Source organism: Engystomops pustulosus, chromosome 5 (genome assembly GCF_040894005.1).
Source record: "Engystomops pustulosus chromosome 5, aEngPut4.maternal, whole genome shotgun sequence".
Lineage (NCBI taxonomy): Eukaryota > Metazoa > Chordata > Amphibia > Anura > Leptodactylidae > Engystomops > Engystomops pustulosus.
In genome coordinates, this window is record NC_092415.1 from 139550858 (window position 1) to 139571661 (window position 20804).

Genomic DNA, 20804 nt, shown 5'->3' on the forward strand with positions numbered 1-20804 from the left:
ACCCCCCCCACCTTGTCAATGCAGAGGAGATCTGCATAGAAGGAGGTATAGAAGGGTACAAGGAAACAGGGAGGGCTGGGATAGCAGGAAATGCAAAATAAAATGTGTTGGTTTGCACTTCAGTGGGCAAAATGTAATCCAGATGACAGCAACAGATTTAAGGCCAATGTATCCATTGTGATTCATGGCAAGGCATGATTTGGTACTGAGGCAAAAGAGGCCAAAAATTAACTGCTGATCTTAATAGCAAAGTAAATATGTTTAATCGTACGTAATGCAACAGCGCATGTGCATGCAAACATGGCTATCTGTTTAGTAGTATTGGAAATATGGATGAAACTCCTATAAATTTTGATTTGGTTGGAAATAAAACTGTCCAACAAAAAAAAGGAATTAAAACCGTTTTACAGTGGTATTAGCATGCACAGCTGATGGCGCCAAACTGAGACTAATGATTATTTTTAAAAAGAAAGACCATGCTAAAACTCAAGTTCCCAGGTAGTTGTTTTGTACATGTGAATGAAAAAAGATTGGTTGGATGAAGAAGGGGTAAAGCTATGGCTTAATAATGTATGGGGCTTAAAAACGTAGTATACTGGTGTGGGGTAGGGTTAGTGCTCATTTAACCCCCAGCACCAAGGAAAGGCTTGCAAGACTAAACACATACATATGGCTGATATTCCTGCAGGATTGACATTGTTGGTACAGCTAATGGATGTGCGTATAAACAAGCCATTTAACCGGTTCACACTCTGCGTCTGATATATCGGGCGCTGAGGGCAGGGACTCAGCACTCAGCGTCCAATATATAATCGGAGGCAGAGCTGCCAGCATTGGGATACACACCCCAGCACAACACCTGTGGTCGGAGTGGGCTCCGATCGCCGGTGTTTAACCCATTAAATGCCATGGAAGCGATTTTTGTCTAGCCATGATGTTTTAAACGATGTCTCAATAAAGGAATTACATTTTTATGAAGATTTGTGCTGGATTGTCATATGTTCAAGTGTTGTAATAAAAATAACAACCTCTATTCTAGCACCCGTGTTTGCCAATGCAGTTCCCTTCAGGACCAGTCAACACTACAGCCAATCACTAGCCATAGGGATTACATTTACAACAAGTCAGATCACTGCTGAGGTTGGAAGGTGATGAGCACACAAAAACCAAATCTTAGCTGCCATATGAATGGTGGAGGTGGGGGAGATCTTTTGAACACAGAGCTCCATTTAAACAGCTTTATGTTTAAACTGGAAATCCCCCACCTCCCCCCAATCCACTTTTTACATTGTTGCAGAAATCTTTATTTTTGAAAATTTTACTAATGGAAACCAATTATATATTTAAACTACAACATTCCCATTTATTGTTTCAAACTAAACCTTCCTCCCTAAAGCTTAGATACTCATTTCTCAGACTCTAAAGGCTCTAAACCATTTAAAAGGAACCTGTCAACAAATGTTTAGCCAATACAGCTAGAGAAAGGTTTTCCATAGAGCCCTGTTAACTAAATCCCACCCTTCTTTTAGCTAAACATTGTTTTCCTCACATCCCCATAAAATCAACTCTGTAATCTTACCATGCATGCTTTCAAATCTAGAGCGAGTTGAAGAGGACCTGGGCTCCTCAGCTGAATCCAGCAGCTCCTCCCCATGTTCCATGTCTCCTCGGCATTCAGCACTTAATGTCACGTAACCAGTGTGATGTCATCTAAGGTCTTTTGACCCCTAACATTTCCAACATCTACCCCATGTATTTATCTGATTACAGCATGCCTTCATGAAGGATGGGGAGGAGTAGATGTCCATGCTGTGATTTCATGTGATCAGATACATACATGGAGTACAGCATGCAAATATTAGGTGGTAAAAGGACCTGGTCACATGACATTAAGTGCTGGATGCTGAAGAGAAATAAGACATTGGGAGGAGCTGCTGGATTTGGCAGAGGCGGCCACGTCCCCTTCGACTCACTCTAGATCTGAATGCATGCAAGTCAAGATTACAAAGTTGATTTTATCGGGATGTGTAGAAAACATTTTTTTAATTAAGGGTGTCATTTAGTTAATAGGGCTCTACAGGAACCGATCACTAACTGTAAAATGTGGTGACAGATTCCTTGTAATAAACCCAGATGTAATTATTAAAACATCTGACTAATTGATTGAGTGGCAGGTTGAGCATACATCCTTTCACACCATGCAATGTCTATTTAAGTAGCAGAGACAGCCGAACACATTGTGTCAATCCCCACTGATCAGAAGTTTATTTCCTGGAAAACCGTGTAAAAGCGACCTTGTCACCAGGAATGTCATTTGTATTTGGTTCCAATAGTTTTTACTATTCTGATTTTAAAAATAGACACACAAAGGCTGCAGCTGCTCCCTCCCCTAGGGCTCACCACATGCTGCTGGCAGGGAATCAGGTAAGGTGAATTAAACATTAGCATCGGAACCAGTCATCAACTAAATAGGACATTCCTAGTGACATGTTTGCTTTAAGTGTCCTTTGTTTGCAGTACAGCAAGACAAATGGCTTGGATGGATTTGGTAAAACCCTTATGTGTGAACCCTCGTTATAAAGCAGTCAAAAAATTGTCGATATGCATATATTGCACCTACTTTTATGAGCTCGGTCTTCAATGTCTTTCTGCAAGCTTAATACACTGGTTAAATTGATAACTCTTCTCCTTGGTGCAGAGGCTGCAGTCATTGTCCGGTCTTTCTCAGTGTTCTCCATCTCCACATCAGACTCTGCCCGTGGTCTTTTCCTACTAAATGGAAACGATAACGGTGGTCTAACACAATGGTCTAATTTCAAGCTACTATGCACAATTATATTTAGAATGACAAGCAAAATGAATTACATAATAGAGTAACATTATTAGCATTTTTGAGGTTTAATGACATTTGTGACAAATCAAATGGGATCTCGCAGGGGCTATGGTGACAGCTCCTGTAGCAATTGAGTATATCCTAGTCAGAACCCTTGTTCACAGTTCACTTATCAACTGCGTGTGCATGTATCCTGAACATACATTAGATGGATGAGAAGCAGGGAGACACAGGAGCAATGAAAAACTCACAACATGCTGCACAGATAGAGAGCTGCTGGAAGATTACATACATGACCTGAGACAGTGTTACTCCTCATGTACACAGGCTGGATTTCTCAATGCTGAAAAGTGCTCTACGCTTAAATGTTCTTCCAGTAAAGGACAATTTGCAAGAACTTTAATCTGTCTAGATGTAACAAATAAAATAATCTAGTAAGAAATTGCTGTGGCGATACCTGGGCAGCACACTATCTGAAGATGTACTTGGTTCACAATTGCCAGTCTGCATTTCACTCTCTTCAACAGAGGACAGTAAATCAGAAGCATCAAGCATTTCTAGATCACTTAAGGCGTCTGTAGCGCTGCATTCTTCATTTGCTTTATCATCTCTTGGCTCTTCAGCTGCTTTGTGGGATTCTTGGACATCATCTGTCTGCTGTTTAGGCAGAGGCTGAAGAAAAGCATCCAACTTCTGTTCTCTGGCATCTGTACGCACCATTTGATGGGCATACACCTTATCACCAGACGTTTTACTGGTAGATGGCTTTATCACTTCACTTGCAGATATAGAAGCTCCTGGAAGCAATGTCTATATGAAAAACATGCAGAATTATTATAAACAGTTGGTATACAGTCATGCAATGGGTGTACCTATGCAACTGCATTGAGACTTGCGTGCATATTTTTTGGCTTTTCTTATCAGAGAAATACATGATATGTTGGCATAGTACAGCATTAAAAGCTGGTTTCTGGGTTAATGGTGCTTGAACTTAATCTTTAAAAGGGGTTGGCTATTAATTTTATTTGTAATGTGTAAGAAAGTCTGGGAGGCAGGATATTAGGTAATTTACTCATGTGCATCACCTTGCCAGGATTTTATTATAGTATTCATGAGTATAAGAGTAAGGTCCTGGCAGAGTGATTGGTCATGGACAGAGATCACATGACCCTCCATCCATGGTCAGGAATGTTTGGCTGATATGTAAATAGAAGCCTCCGGTCTTTTACCTCAAGAAAGCTGTGCAAAACTTTTAATAACTGTATATATATGGTAAACTGGATATATGGTAAACTACCTAATATCCAGCCCCACACATTTATAAAAACATGAGGTAAAGTGGCCAGCCTCTTTAGTCCCACTAGGGGGACAAAAATTAAAAAAAATATATAATACATAAAAATACATGCTTGGAATCACCACAACCGCTTGGCCTGAGCCAACAAGCCTGTCAATACCAAGCTCCTGGTGTGATCATGGGGGAGATTCATCAAGTATGCATTATAAATCAAATCATGCTAGGCATGCCTGACAGTCAGGCAGCAGCCGGATACCCTCCCGAACTGGCCACCAAATATCATATGATAAAACGGGATTCTACATGACTTAGCTGTTGCTGCAAATAAGATAAATAAGTATATGCTGATATAAGTGTTAAAAGCTCATAGCTTACCTTTTCAGGAACAGAAAGCATGAAGGGCACATTAGGAAAGCTAAATGCCTGACGCTGCACATGCTAGGGCCCGTTTAGGGCGATAACAAAAACACCTGACAGGTTCCCAAGTATCAAATCCAATTTAATCTCTAGCCCGATTTTTTTACAAAAGTCTGCTTAGATATCTGCCCATTAAATAAATATGGCCTACCTCCAAACCATTGTAATGTAGAAATTCTTTAGTATTATGCAACCACATCAGTACCTGTGTAAAGTACATCCTGGAAGAATTTGATCCCAGTAGTTTGCTCTCTATGTGCTGTTGAACTCGTTCAATTATACTTTCTTCATGCAGAAAGTGGACTTCGTGCTTTGTAGGATGGACATTTACATCAACATTCTGTGGAGCGATCTCCAAGCTGTAAAGTGCATTAAAAACGTGAATATTAATAGTTGACAACATCTTCTAACATTGCTATAGTTTCTCTAAAAAAGCTTATTGTGCATAATTAATTGCTAATGTAATGGTACATTATATGACATCCGAATTGAATGAGCGACAACATTGAGGTTTTGTACTGAACGTTTTATTAACCCCTTCTTGACCAATGGTCATTGGTGCCTGAATGTCCAGGTCAATTTTTTACATTCTGTTATGTGGTTCTTTAAATGGCGATATCTCTGGAATTGCACTGCATATCATAACAATTTTTACTTTTGTCATGAAATGCGAGACTAACTTGATAGGATTCAGTACATGTAGGGGTAAGGGGCACTCCCAATAACATTCTAATTGAAATGGTTCACCTCCAATCTTTTTCAGCCTTTTTTATTGGAGAACTGACAACATGTTTTTTATGTGGTGGTGCTCATACCCATAACAGCAACAGGTATATAATTGTTTGTTCATGAAAAATTTGAGAGAAAAGAGAGGTAGGCACTCACTCACTTTTCTTAAAATTCTTCGTTTATTCGTACATCCTTAAAAATGGCATACACAGGGAGAGGAGAATATCGTGCTAAGGGGCGTTGGTAGGATAGTTTTAACCTTCACCCTTTCCCAGGTTCAGCTACAGATGCAGAGGGTGCATCTACTTGAAAGTGAAAGTCTCCTGCAGCTTCTTCTATATTCTGCCTTCAGCTGACAGACTGGAGGGGGCACACTTCACACGCCTATATATCTTGAACCCTTGCATGTTGAAACAATTCTAGTGTCATTTTATACAGGAGAGTGTCCTCTTTAATATGATATATGAGAACTGGAGATTTCCACTCGTAAAGTTAAAACGGGAATACAAAGCTGTACATAAAAATCATTTTTTAGTACAACTTTAAGGGCGAATATCTCCGGTTCTGTTAAGCATCCATACACTGTATTAAAGGGAAGATGTTTAAAAGGACACAAAAACGTATGTTTCTACGTGCCAGGGTTCAGGAGATTTGACCGTTTGAAATTGGTCACCGTCAAGACATTTATGAACATCCTTTCTGCAGGGGGCATGTCCAGATAGGATGTATATAGCCGTATGGCGGTCGCAAAGGGTTTAAAAGGGAGTCATCCAGTAATTTTTACCATATAAGACATGCAGACATTGTTGGATAGCTACTCCGTGCCGCATAAGCATGTCCCTGTGCCACGGATAACGAGAAAACTGCAAACAACTCCTTGCCATAATAATAATTTATTTAGCGTCATCATATATGCAGATTGTGGGGTACATATACAGAACAAATAAGACAATACAGAGTAAAACAATAACTGACGACAGCTTACAGTCTGAGGATAAAGGGGGTGCACAAGCAAAAAGAATCTTAACACACACAAACAAAAAAAAAAAAAAAAAAATGTAATAACCTGCAATTCTCACTCTGGCCCCTAGACCTAAAAATAGTTAGTGGTTGTCCGGTGATAGTGAGTTAACTTAATGATGGGTGTTGGTCTCAGTGATGGGACCCCCACAGAACATGAGAACGGAGGTCTGTTGTAAAGTCATAGCACCGGACATAAATCAAATTGCACATTCTCCGGGAGCTCCATTCATCTATATGACGCTGACTGAGAAAGTCAAACGTTACACTTGTCTACCAATCCATCACTTAGATCCCCACTGATGAGCAAGTTAGACCCTATCTAACTCATTACCGTGCCTTGTGTTACATTCATAACATGTGACCAGTGACAGCATTGCAGGTCCTTCAGACTTCTAATAATAGCAAACTGTACACCATGTATATGAATACATGAAATCCCAGCAGCCTCCAAGGGGGATGTGGAGTGAAGTCCATGGAGGCTGCTGTGACTTCATGTGATCAGATACATCCATGGGGTACAGTTTGCTATTATTAAGAGTCTAAAGGACCTGACATGTTACTCTGGTCACATGACATTTACTGTGACCAGTAAGGAGGCAATAGGCATGGGGAGGATTAGATGGGAGGGGCTGGCTGAGCAGGACTCGCCCCCCTCTGATGCAAGGAAATATAAGATAAAAGGTGATTTCTGTGGATTAAGGGAAACAATTTTTAGCTAAATGACTGGTGTCAGTCAGTGAATAGAGCTCTATAGGAACCTGCCACTGGCTGTACAAGTTCCCTTTAACCCTTTAAGGCCCTGGCCCTTTTTTGTTTTTTCATTTCCATTTTTCACTCCCCACAATCACGTAAAGAGCTCTGTGATGGCTTGTTTTCTGAGTAACAAATAGCATTTCATAGTGACGGCATTTAATCTTCCATGCAATATACTGGGAAGCAAGAAAAAAATTCAAAATGCATTGAAAATGGTAAAAAAAACAAACAAACAAACAAAAAAAAACGCATTTGCGCGTTTTCTTGTCGGTTTGGATTTTGTGACTTTCACTGGGCGCCCTAAATTACTTGTCTACTTTATTCTTTGGGTTGCTGCCATTACGGGGATACCAAATTTGTATAGGTTTTATAATGTTTTCATACATTTACAAAAATTAAAACCTCCAGTACAATTCCCCCCCCCCCAGATTTTGCTATGTTCTGGTGCTCATAACTTTTTCATACTTTGGTGTACAGAGCTGTCGGTGGTGTAATTTTTTTTCGACTTTTGATGACGTTTTCAATGCTACCATTTTTAGGGCTGTATGACCTACTGATCACTTTATATTGAATTTTTTATATTTTTCAAAATAGAAAAAAAGGTGCCATTTTGAAATCCGGGTGCGATTTTCAATTACAGGGTTAAACAGTGAAAAACTGTTATATTTTGATAGATTGGGCATGTATGGACGCAGCGATACCTAATGTGCTTATGAATTTTACTATTTACTTATATTTATATTCGTTATTATATCAGTTACATAGTAATGAATGGGTTAAATCCAGACTCTGTCTTCGGAAGACCCGAAGCTGTCATGGCAACTGATCGCCGCTCCTCGATGATGTCACGGCGCCCATGCGCCATCATCTTTTTGAAGCCGCCTGCACCTTTGCCAGCAGCGAGGTGCAGGTTCACACCGGCAATCGGTGCTAGCACTGATCGCGGATGTTACCGGTAAGTCTTTTCTGCGATATGCAGGCTATGGAGAGGGCTTAGCCCGTGAGCCTTCTCCATGCACCCGCAGCCGACCCGTGGTGTTAAAGGGTTAAGGCAAAACATGCATATAAACTGGATAGGCCTCAAAATGACAATTTAAAGAGCTGAAGTAACAATAGGCAGTCTTGACACAAACATGGTTAAAGTCACTAGCTGCAACTGTAAGTAATAAAAACGGTACAATATGCAGTATGTTTTTTTTTTTTATAGATGTCTTTTGTGCAATGGTTGTGTGCATGAGGCCTAAGATTCCACGCACAGAAAATTAAAGTGTAAATCCAGTAGAACTCTGGTTGGCATTGTTTTTTAAAAAATTGATATTTTTTTTAAAAAACAATGAGCTAATACAATGGCTCCACCTCAGCTCCACCATATCAGTCCACAAAGCATAACCACATGTTGATCCTGTAACACAATGAGACCATAATATCCATGTCCCTTGATTACCATGTTTTATATCAGAATAAGGTTAAATGAAAGGCAACAATTACCTCAAATACAAAAATGGATGAGTGTTTTTCGGCAAATACGCAGCATAAACAGTCTCTATGGCTTTCTTTAAGGCAGATGATTCTACAAGTCTTGCTGTGGATTCAAATAATAATAATAAAAAAAACATTTTAAAACATTTCTTAAAAGGACATCTACCACCAGGATAAAGGCTTGTAAACCAAGCACACAGTCATACTGGTGTGTTCCCCCTCTGGCAGGATCTGCTCTTTTTTCAGCTTATTTTCGTTTTATTAAGGCTTTTAAAATTATGCAAATGAGTCTGAGGCTCCAGGGTCTATAGATGTTAATAGAGCCTGGAGCCCCTCGGGCTTATTTGCATAATTATTAAAACCTGTCAGTGTGCTTGGTTTACAATCTTTACGGTATATGTCCTGAAACACAATCCAAGACTCAAACTTTATTTCTTTTTCCCATATAAAAAACTACATTGAATAGAATTAGGCAAGATTTACAGTGCGGGGTACTGCAGTGGACAGGTTACAGCAAGTTAAAGGAAATCTACAATCAGAATCACTGATAGAAGACTACTTTTACTCACATGAGCGTTTCTTCTAGTCCTTAATTTTTTTTGGAAAGCACAGGGATTCCAGGAAATAAGAGAGAATACCACAGAGGAAGAGGAAATGTGCATGCAAGTGAAAGTACTCTACCATCAGAGACTGATGTTAGGTTTCCTTTACTAGTTTGGCTTAAAGGAAACCTACCATGAGGATGCTACCATCCGAAGAAAAAATTCTTATTGTAGATTCCTCCTGCCTACCTTTGACCTAATCTGTAATTTAATAAATCCTGTTGTTAAAAACTATTTTAGTAACAAGTAAAATAACTGCAGCGGCTACTGGGGTGTGTACTAGCCTGGTCAGGCACTGGGAGCTAAGCCTACTGGCTAGTAGCCAAAGGGTATTCCTTCAGCCCACCCTATGTAAACAAATACAACATGACCAACCCTTTTACCCACCAATACCCAATAAGACTTACCATTTATAAATAAAAGGAATATACATTTCTTCATTGAATAGTTGGCATTTGTTACATAACCTTTCATCTTAAAGGCTAGCTTAACATCTTCACAGCCAACCTCTATTAACTCCCTCAAATAAAAAAGCAAAAGAAACATTAGATAAAACATTATAGCAGAGTACAATTTTAAAATAATCCAAGTCAAGCCTCTGACCAAATATGATGGCCAACAAATTCTACACGAATATCATTTTAGGAGGCAGCTTATAAATTGTTACTATAAATGATCTAGATCAGACGTCTTGTGGACATTTTCTCAAAAATGGCTTTAAATTATGCATCCTTAAAATGCTGTCCAGATAAAGTATAGAGCCTTCTGGTAGTGCTAAAGCATTAGCTTACTCAATAGGAATGTCCCATAAAAATTATAGTAATAGTTTAAAGTGTACCACCAGTTTCTAGTGATTTTTAGCAAATGGTAAAATATGACCCCCCCCCCCCTTTAAAAACAAACCGAATCTACCTGACCAAAACCTTCCTGAGCATTAAAGAGTGTGTGTGTGTGTGTGTGTGTGTGTGTGAGTGAGTGGGGAGTGGGGGGTATAAAGTCTTCCTATTTTTGTTCAATTGCTTTTTAATTTCCCCCTTCAGCATATAGATGTAGATAAGAGGCAGCAGGGTGTTTCTGCACTCGGACTTGGTTAGGGAGGGAGAGTGTGAGCTCGGAGCACTGCATAGTTTGTACATTGGATTTATATATGAAGACTAGTCTGACCACATTAGTCAAATGAAGGACCAGCTACTCATCATGCAATTAGTAGAAACTAGCACTGCAATAGTTACACAGAGTGTATAGTCTGTGTTGTGTAAGTACAAGAGACTAACAGCTTTGTTGCTGTGTAGCTAAAGTGTCCAGAGAGAAGGGACTGGGGGAGAGGCTGCAAATATCAAAACAGAAAGTTGTGCAGAATCACAAACTGAGATGGAGGGCTCATAGGGAACAGGGAGGTCCCCTGCCATCCCTATTCTTTGCAGGAGACTTCTGCATCCACAGAGCTGCATAGACACAAGGCTCTTCTGCTAGCTACACCATCACAAGGTCTGGTCTCCTCCTCACCCCAGAGTCAGTGGAGAGAACCTCCAATCAAGCAGTTGGTTTTTGTATCCAACCTGCCTTGACACTATGAATGAGATGATTAGCACAGTGAGAAGACTGCTGACCTTAAAGGGAAATTCCAGGAATCAGCACAATTCATATACAAATGAGTCAGTAAAATATAAGCTTATATGTAATTGGTTGTTATTTAAAACGTTGGCTCCCCTTAGCAGAAAAATGCTGGTGACATATACTGTAATGAATTAAAATGCTACTAGCCCATGTCCGTTAATTTCCTCCGCGCGGTCCGTAGCGGAGAAGACACAGGACAGAAGCTGGCCGCTGGTCACATGTCCACATCACATGGCCTGTACATGCCTGGGCAGGTCATGTGATCACCACTACGTTTGGCTGTAGTCGGTTGATTGCAGTACAGCCAGCATGGCCAGTGTTTTGGTGATAGGAGTTACACATCATTACTATGGTATCTACTATGGTAGAGCAAGAAAACCTGTTATATCATCACTGGGAGCAGAGCATACGAGGTAGGAGGAGTTACAGAGAACCAAAGGACCTTGGGACTTGTCGTTTCCAGTGTTGGCCATCTTGGTGATAAGTCTGCATACTTTAGAGAAACCATAACATTTTGTAAATCATAAAATCAAACTATTTAAGCTCCATTTTGTGACTAATGACATTGAGTTTTGCTACATTCATTTATTTATAGTGTACCTCGTGGGTTTTTGTATCAGACGTTCATATTCCCAGAATACCCCTCTAAGCTCCACACTGAGGAAGATAGAAAGCAACTGCTGGGTATAGGTCTAGCTTAGTAAATGTGCCACACAAGTTAAGTTTTAACCACTCAGCACGTCTTTGGGAATGTGAGGGAAATTGTGTTGTAAGCCAGGTACTTCTCCAGTACGCATGGTGTTTGCCTTTTGTCAGTGAGGATACCAAGCAATTGTTAAGGAAGGCAGAGTTACTGCAACTGTGAGCAGAGAACCAAAGCCGAGAACAGAAACCACTAACTCACCACATCATGTATATCCCTAATACCTGGCAAAGCAGAGAAAGAAGCAAAGCTGAGCATGTGAGGTCACCCGGCACCTCCACTGAGGTGAACCAAGAAAAAGCAGGCTGTTTTATTAACACTAACCATGGAATATATGGGGACAGAAGTGTAAATAAAACGAAGGTTTTGATTTAAGTAGAAACAGCATTACTTTGAGGAACAATCCCTATTTTACTCCGTACCTGCTTACAGCATTTCCAAATACAGTCCTGATATTGTCAACAGTTGTGGCATTTGATAATGTTCTGACATCGGCCATGGTCTCTCCTTGCTATGGGAGGAAAAGCACTCTTAAAATATTTTACAGTGACATTTAAAAATAAATTAAAAATAGATAAGCCAATAAGTACCTTAGCAATAAAATGCTGTGGACATACATTATAATAAAGAATTAAAATGCTACTGGCCCTTTAATCATTTACATGGGACCATGTTGGAAGGATTCAGGGAGTGCTATATACATATATATGGAATATATATGGAATAAAGCAGCAATGCAAAATTCCAGACAGAACCTTATAAGGAGAATTTTTTACATGGGACTACAGGTGGTCCCCTACTTAAGAACACTCGACTTACATACGACCCTTAGTTACAAACGGACCTCTGGATGTTGGTAATTTACTGTACTTTAGCTACAATGATCAGCTATAACAGTTCTCAAATGTGTCTGTAATGAAGCTTTATTATTAATTTTGCTTCTTATGACAATCCAACATTTTTAAAATTCAATTGTCACTGAGGGCAAAAAAATTCTGTCCGGGGTTACAATTATAAAATATACAGTTCCGACTTACATACAAATTTAACTTAATAACAAACCTACAGAACCTATCTTGTATGTAACCTGGGGACTGCCTGTATATGTTGGAGGGAGATATGTTTTTTTACATGGAGGGGACTGCATGAGCACATGGCAGGTTATACTGATATAGGGGGAAAAGTCATGATGCACCGGCGCATGGTACACTAATGAAGTGTCCACCACATCTGCTGTGCTGAGACGCCCTCTAAGTGAAGCTGAAGTAATGTGCAGTCATGGCAGTTACACATCATTACTATGGTAACAGAGCAGGACAGTCTGTGAGTGGAGCATGAAAGGGAGGAGGTATTACTGAGAACTGACGGCTCATGGGGGTTGCAGTACCCTGTAGGTACAGTGGTCCCCAACCTTTTTGTGTTTGGTGAGCGGCTGCACTCAAAAAAAAAAAAAAAAATTTGCACAGGGACTGAAAAAAAAAAAAGAAAAAAAAAGGTGTGCCCAATAAATACCACATATCTAACCCCAACCCATATAAAGTGTCATTTCCTTCAGCCCCTAATCTAAAATGCGCCCTTTTCTGTAGCCCCCCCCTTTATACAACCCCAGCATTACTGTAGACCCTTTATAGTGCTCCTTTTTTGTAGCCCCCTCCTGATAGTGCTCCTTTTTTCTGTAGTCCCCTTTATATAACACATATACTCTAGTATTAGTGGTTTGGAGTAGCACAAATTTTCAATAGGGTAAATTTTTCATAGGGTAAAATAGATCCAACATAGTAGCCAAGTCAGGGTAAAGATAGGAGCAGGGGATTAGATAAGGGGACAGGCGTTTTGCACAGTTCAGAGCTTTCTCTAACCTAGAAAGTCTATTTTACCCTATGACGAAATAAAGAAGACTTTTTTTTTTTTTTTTTTTAACTGGCGAGTTCCGCAACCTTACTTTACTCTTGACGTGCTGACAGCATCTATTCTATGAACGCTGGGGACCACCTGAATGTTCTTATATACAATTTTTGTGCAGTCTCGAAATATATACCTGCACTAAAGACATAAGGAGATGGGATAGTGCCCCTTTTCCTCATCTTATGTTTTATTGACTATAAGCACAAATTTTACCACAAAATAAACAGGAAAACTTACTGACTTGAGTAAAAGCCTAGGGTGGAAAATGCAGCCGCTACTCATTAACAAAATGTCCACAGCAGAGTCCCCTCAAAAACACCCAGCCCCCTGGGAGAAGAGCAGCCTCTAACGCTGCTCTTCTCCCCACGGGTCAAGGTTCTTCTACGCCCGGCAGCTTCCCAGCATATGCACTTCTATGTAAACTGCCAGTGCGCACACACAATGATGCAGCTGATTAAGTCATAGTGTGTGTGCACACTGGCAGCGCGCATAGACGTGCCTATGCTCATGTCCTGGGAAGCAGCGGGAAGAACAACCTGGAGCCGCAGGGAGAAGAGGAGCGTTGGAGGCAAGTATAGAGTTTTTCTTTATGGAGAGCACGGTGGCTCAATGGTTAGCACTACAGCCTTGCAGCGCTGGGGTTCCAGGTCCTCTGTTTTCCTACCACAGTCCAAAAAACATACTGGTCAGTTGATTAGATTGTGAGTGCGATGGGGACAGGGACGGATTTGGCAAACTCTGTGCAGCGCTGTGGAATCTGTGTGTGCTATATAAAAGTAATTGTTATCAATATTAAGTTCTTTTGGCACCAGGTGTTCCATGGCTCGGTGGTTGGGGACCACTGCTGTAGCGCACACCTTGGAGACACATGGTGTTAGGTCTGAGCTGCAATACTTAGTACAAGCCATCAACACTTACCTTCTTAACAGAAAAGCTTATACCCGAATTATGGATAGCATACCTATGGAGGAAAGTAAGAAATTAAATGACAGAACTGCTTTTTACTTTTCACAGAGGACTCATGCAGAATACTTCTCATTTCAATGATTTGTTAGAATATGAAAAACTACTACCTGCTCACTACCTCCACTATTCTTGCATGCTCCTCACTTGCACTCTTGAGAGCTTTCCGCCTCGTAGAAACATTATAAAACAGGTCTTCAACCTAAAAAACACAATTTAGGTCAATTTCAAACGGTCATTGTTGTACATCAGAATCTGTAAACCAAAAACAGAAATAGATTCCATAGGTTCCATAATCAGTTTTGGCTAATATTGATTGTGTGTTACTTGTTTTACATACCGATATCTGTGTACCTTGATTGCCAGCACAAGGTTTTGGAGGAGCTTTAAGTTTTCCATCGGCATAAGTCGCCCTGCAAACAAAGACAGGTGACTTTGTTTATTATTTTGCTTAAACCAAGGTACAACACTGTCCTTTAATAGAAGGCAAGGAAGTACTCAATCATGGAAACACATTTCAATTAGAGAGAGTCTACCAGGAGTTTTGCCCATACAAAGCTGCAGAGCTTTGTGAGGGCTTATTTTGTGTGTAACAAATTTTACTTCTCAGTGACGTTATTTATTATTCCATTCCGTGTCCTGCTAAGCTGGAAATTCCAAGTGTGTTTCCCCCCCCCCCCCCCAATTTTTCCACATTAGGTCACTTTCTTGTGGGTTCAGTATTTACGACTTTCACCGTGCACTCCAAATAATATATCTACTTTATTCTTTTGTTCGATATGATCACGGTGATTCCAAATTTATAAAGGTTTTATTTCAGTTTAATACATTTTCAAAGATGAAACGAATGTGTACGAAAAATTGTGTACGAATTTTGCCATCTTCTGACTTTTTCATACTTTGATGTAGGGAGCCAGTGTGAGGTGTAATTTTTTGTAAAATGAGATGACGTTTTCATTGCTACCATTTTGAGGACTGTGCAACATTTTGAATCCTTTTAATTACATTTTTTATGTGATGAAAAATGGTGTAAAAGTAGCGTTTTGGACATTTGGAGGCGCTATTTTCTGTTATGTGGTTCTCTGCGGGCAATAAGCGTTTTTATATTTTGATAGATTGGGCATTTTGGAACATGGCGATACCTAATTTCTTTGTGATTTTTACTGTATTTCGTTTTATATAAGTTGCAGGGAAAAGAGGGCGATTATAAATTTTCTTTCTATCTTATTAATGTTTTAAACCTTTTTTTCCCACTATTTCTTAGACCCTCTATGGTACTTTAACCCTAGATGCAGTATGTCTGAAACCAGACACCCTCGGATCTGACGAAGACCCGAGACTGTCATGGCAATCAATTGCCAACCCCTCCCCCGATGACGTCCGGGCAAGTGGCAAACTCAACAAAGATGCGGCGCCCACGCCCAGCGGCTTAAACGCTGCTGATGGCACACAAGGGGTTAACACCTGCGATCGGTGCTAGAACCAATTGTGGGTGTTAGCGATGGTACTTTGCTGCAATGTGGAGCAAAACCCATCTCTGTATGGTGAGGGCTCAGCCCGTGAGCCTTCTTCATAAACTCTTCATAGCTCTGTGACTGATATATCTGTCGGTGAGAGTGAAGTGGTTCTCCCGAGGTTGAAAAACATGGCCGTTTTTGGAAGAAAGCAGCCATGTTTTTCAACCTTGGGAGAACACCTTTAAAAAATCTACAGGGCATGATATTAAATACTTACACAGCACAAAAAAGGCCTTTTTCACAGTTTTTTCTTACCTGTAGGCACATTTTCCGTCCGCGGTCTTTGTTGTTATGGTAACATGAGCCACATGACTGATACTTGCCAATGCCTGTTCACAGGAAACATAATTACATTTATTACTTTTTCAGCACAATTTGAAATATAGAGAGGAATTGATCAAGAGCTAGTGTATTTTACACTGCCTGGAATAGAATTGCACTAGAACCTGGAGCAGGCGATGGTTAATGCACTGGATGGCATGTGGTTCGCAATTCCTTTCCGCCCACTGAAAACTGCCATGATAAATTTCGGCATTAAGAAGTTGGCTGTGGAAAACAAACAGCCAAATTCCACTGCTGTGAATGATTAACCCCTTAAGGACGGAGGGTTTTTCGGCTCATTTCTCGCTCTCCAACTTCAAAAATCCATAACTTTTTCATTTTTCCGTGTACAGACCTGTGTGAGGGCTTATTTTGTGCGTAACAAATTTTACTTTCCCGTAATGTTATTTATTTTAACATGCCGTGTACTGCGAAGCTGAAAAAAAATTCCAAATGTGGAAAAATTGAAAAAAAAAAAACACACGTGCGTCACGTTCTTGTGGGCTCAGTTTTTACGACTTTCACTCTTCGCTCCAAATAACACGCCTACTTTATTCTTTGGTTCGGTGCGATTGCGGTGATATCAAATTTATATAGGTTTTATTGTGTTTTAATACATTTTCAAAAATTAAACGAATGTGTACAAAAAAGAAAAATTTTTTTTTGCCATCTTCTGACGCTAATAACTTTTTCATACTTTGGCGCACGGAAATGTGAGAGGGGTCATTTTTTGCGAAATGAAGCGACGTTTTCATTGCTACCATTTTGAGGTCTGTGCGACATTTGATCATTTTTTATTTCTTTTTTTATATTATGTAAAAAGGTGTAAAAGTCGCATTTCGGACATTTGGGCGCCATTTCCCGCCTCGGAGGTCACCGCCGGCTGTAACCGTTTTTATATTTTGATAGATCGGGCATTTTGGGACGCGGCGATACCTAATATGTTTGTGATTTTTACTGTTTATTATGTTTTATATCAGTTCTAGGGAAAGGGGGGTGATTTGAATTTTGAATATTTTATTAATTTTTTTTATTTTTTAAACTTTTTCTTTTTTTTTTCACTATCTTTTAGACCATCTAGGGTACATTAACCCTAGATGGTCAGATCGCTGCTACCATATACTGCAATACTTCTGTATTGCAATATATGGCATTTTTGCAGCACATTCATTACAATGAGCCACTTCAAAAGAAGACACGAGGCTACCATGGCAACCGATCGCCGCCCCCCGATGACGTTCGGGGGCGTGGCGATCGAAAAAAAGATGGTGGCGCCCGCGCGCCGCCGTCTTTTAAATGCCGCCGGCGACTTTGCCGGCGGCAACGGGGGGTTAATAGCCGCGATCGGTGCTAGCATAGACCGCGGTTATTAGCGGTGGGGGTTTTATGCATTATGCAAAAACCCCCACTTTTGTATGAAGAGGACTCAGCCCGTGAGCCCTCTTCATACATCCCTTATACCTTTGCGCCGTAGAGCTACGGCGCAGAGCGTTAAGGGGTTAAGGGAAACTTAAAGAGTAACTGTAAAGGTTTATTTTCACAAATCAATAGCTCTTGGGATGTAAACAACTTTGCCTATTATCTTTGTTACCTATATTCAGTAATTTCTTGTCTATCCCCTCAGATTACATTAGTGCTGCAATGGCTGCCTCCTCTCAATGTGCTGATAAGCCCTATGAGACCATAGATTGTTCACACTTTGTTTCTGGCACAGATTCATGGAAGGGGAGGAGCTGCTGCTCCCTGCTCACAGAGGAGGAGGCCATGTGTCTCTGTTCCCTACCTCCATCCCAGGCTGTGATTCTACAGAACTTTAGCTGTCTCTCTCCTGTCCTTATGCTGCTCCCCTCCCCCCACCTTGTCATCGTCAGTATCAGCTCTGTGCAGTTGAGCTATTAACCCTTAGTGCTCACACAACACAGGCTATAGACTGCATGTAACTGGTTTACTTATTATTTCTACCACTTATTACATGTTCCTTTCTCCTCCATGTGATGGAAGCTGCCAGACTGGTCACCATATACATCCTGTACGTGCACTGTGCAGTGTTCTGTGGATTTACTTATGGGAAACTAAATGGATTTAATGCTAAATTAATTTGAGAGAGAACACAAGGCATCATGGGATCTGTGTGCAAGTTAACTGGACTCCACCTGAGGGCATAGACAGACATTAGTCTGGCAGCCCGGGCCAATACATACTTCTCCTCTAAAGCCATACGTAGAAATACTTGATAGGTCTTCGAATGATTGCAATTTACTTGTGGTGAAGCGCTCACATACTATTTCCATGTCTTCCTTCTGCAGAGTAAACATATTAACATTATTGGTCTCAATGAATACATGTACATAAATGACCTACCAGTATATGCACAGGTTTACAGAAATACGAAGAAATGACTCCCAGAAACATATCTTGATTAGTCCTGAAAAACCTTTATTACGCAAAAAATGTATAATTTAAAATATGCTAATTAGACCTGGGCGCTCCTGTGGACGTCACGATCTTTCAGTTCCTAAATATGCAGTCTCCTGCATCCTATCATATCTACCCACTGCCATCCCCCTGACATCAGCTCTCAGAAAGTCTCATGAGAGCGATTGCTCGTCCCTTTTAAGCAGTTGGCTCACCCTCATGAGACTTCCCGAGAGCTAGGTGACATGACTGGCTAAGCGTGGATAGATATGATAACAAGCAGTAGGCGTGAATAGTTAGTTCCAAGACAAATGGCCGACCAGTAAGTGTATAAGTTGCAGTAACAGTAGCACCTTACCCTTATTCCACATCCATTGTCCTGAATTTGGATTAGTTTCATCCCTCCTTCTTTAACAATCACTTGTATACTTGTTGACTTTGCATCTAAACTGTAAAAAATAAAATATTCACATCTATACATGCTCAAAGCCAAACATCTCTTCTAGAAGAATCCTCTAAATCAGTGGTCCCCAAACATATTTTTCACCAAGGAACAGTGGGTGGGTGGATGGGTGGGTGGATGGGTATGCAGTCTGGCATCATTGTTTCATAGCCAAAAATGTATGTTTTCAAGCTCCACCATAACTCCCCTGCATGTCTAGTTTAATTTGTCCTATATCCTGAAGAAGCATCCCCCACTTATATTGTCCCCATTCCTGTAGCATGCCCCCTCCAAAGTTGCATTTCCTGCAGCATGCCCCCTCCTATTGTCCCCATTCCTTTAGCTGCTCCCTCCTTCTACTTCCAATGTCCCCTTTCACAGCCGAAGTCTGTATAAAATTGTGGGTGCTATCCTAGTACTCTTACAAATCGAGTCCAAATGTAGAAAACAGAAACTGGCAGCACTCCGTTAGTGTGAAAAAAAGGGTGTTTATTCCATTCTATGCAACGTTTCAGCTGTATCCCAGCCTTTCTCAAGCTTATATATACATACATACACATATACACACACACCTTACTCATTTTCCTGCAGCATTCTTCTCTTCCTTCACTTCTCTTACGCATTTATGCATAGTTCTATAGACACAATGGGGCAGATTTATCAAGTGTCTGAAAGTCAGAATAGTTCCAGAATAATCACAGCTCCCCTTCAAAATATTCATGAGCACTGGTAAAATGAAAGCTGAGCTGTGATTGGTTGCCATGGGCAACTGGAAATATTCTGACTTACAGACACTTGATTAATCTGCCCCAATGTGTTGACATAATGACACTCGCCTTCAATAAACCAGTGCATTAGCGTGGAAATTAATTAAAGGAAGAGAAGACTGCTGCAGGGGAACAGGGAAGGAGAGTTTTTTTTGTTTGTTTCTAGAGAGGTTGGCTGCAGACTAGAACCAGGTGTCCAGTCTTGGGCCACTGACCGGTGGTTGGGGAACACTGCTCTAAATACTGTCTTCCAATAATTTACTTCTTAGGGCCAGTTCACTTATTACATTTTTAATCACTTGTTGTGATCTAAAACAAATTAAAAAAGGGAACATGAGCATGGTTAGAATAACCCTTATTCTGCTCTCCATCCCCACTGTAAATGATTCATCTGCAGGGAGAAAAAAAATCACACAAACTTCTTCTGAAGATTGGGGAGAATGGATGGTTGAGACCCTCACAGTCAATGTTCTTTGTGAAAAAATATGGTGGATTTGACAGTGAAACAAACAATGCTGACACACGTGTATTTTCTAATATGTTACCATAGGAGTAAGATGCCTTATCACTCATCCAAACATTGCAGGCTCTGAAAAAGGCGATCAGCAAGGGTAAAGGGAGTCCAAGCGTCACTGATCAGTATAGTTTAAGGCTCACCCCCATTTTTTGTATTCTGACATGTGTAGATTTATATGATTTAAACTTTTGAACACTTACTTATTAACCCCTTCACACTCTGCAACAGATATATCCGCCGCAGAGCTATGAAGGGTGTATGAAGAGGACTCACGGGCTGAGCCCTCTTCATACAGAGATGGGCTTTGCTGCATATTGCAGCGAAGTCCAATTGCTAACACCCACGGTCGGTGCTTGCACCTCTTCTTTGCCGCCAGCACTTAAAACATCGCTCTCCTGAACGTCATCGGAGGGCAGCGTTCGGGTCTTCTTCAAACCCGAGGCTGCATGGTTTATGCAGATTCGTTACAATGAGCCAGTGGCTCATTGTAATGAATCACATGCA

The 20804-nt window shown here is 40.6% G+C and overlaps 1 protein-coding gene across 4 annotated transcripts in view; it reads right to left on the bottom strand.

Annotated features, from left to right (window-relative positions):
• MLH1 (mutL homolog 1) overlaps window positions 1–20804 on the bottom strand; it is a 32737-nt gene that overhangs the window by 7705 nt on the left and 4228 nt on the right. For 3 of the 4 annotated variants that reach the window (XR_011855856.1, XM_072153221.1, XM_072153223.1), the window contains exons 2-13: window positions 18933–19023; window positions 18361–18459; window positions 16094–16167; window positions 14662–14734; window positions 14432–14523; window positions 14277–14319; window positions 11876–11964; window positions 9541–9653; window positions 8541–8634; window positions 4753–4906; window positions 3291–3643; window positions 2621–2772 (exon numbers count right to left, since the gene is read on the bottom strand). Coding sequence is in view for 3 of the 4 variants with exons in the window: in XM_072153221.1 (XP_072009322.1) it covers window positions 2621–2772; window positions 3291–3643; window positions 4753–4906; window positions 8541–8634; window positions 9541–9653; window positions 11876–11964; window positions 14277–14319; window positions 14432–14523; window positions 14662–14734; window positions 16094–16167; window positions 18361–18459; window positions 18933–19023 (1427 nt within the window). In the remaining variant the exon portion in view is untranslated. The remainder of the gene's footprint in view (window positions 1–2620; window positions 2773–3290; window positions 3644–4752; window positions 4907–8540; window positions 8635–9540; window positions 9654–11875; window positions 11965–14276; window positions 14320–14431; window positions 14524–14661; window positions 14735–16093; window positions 16168–18360; window positions 18460–18932; window positions 19024–20804) is intronic. The other variant, XM_072153222.1, reaches the window with a different exon arrangement.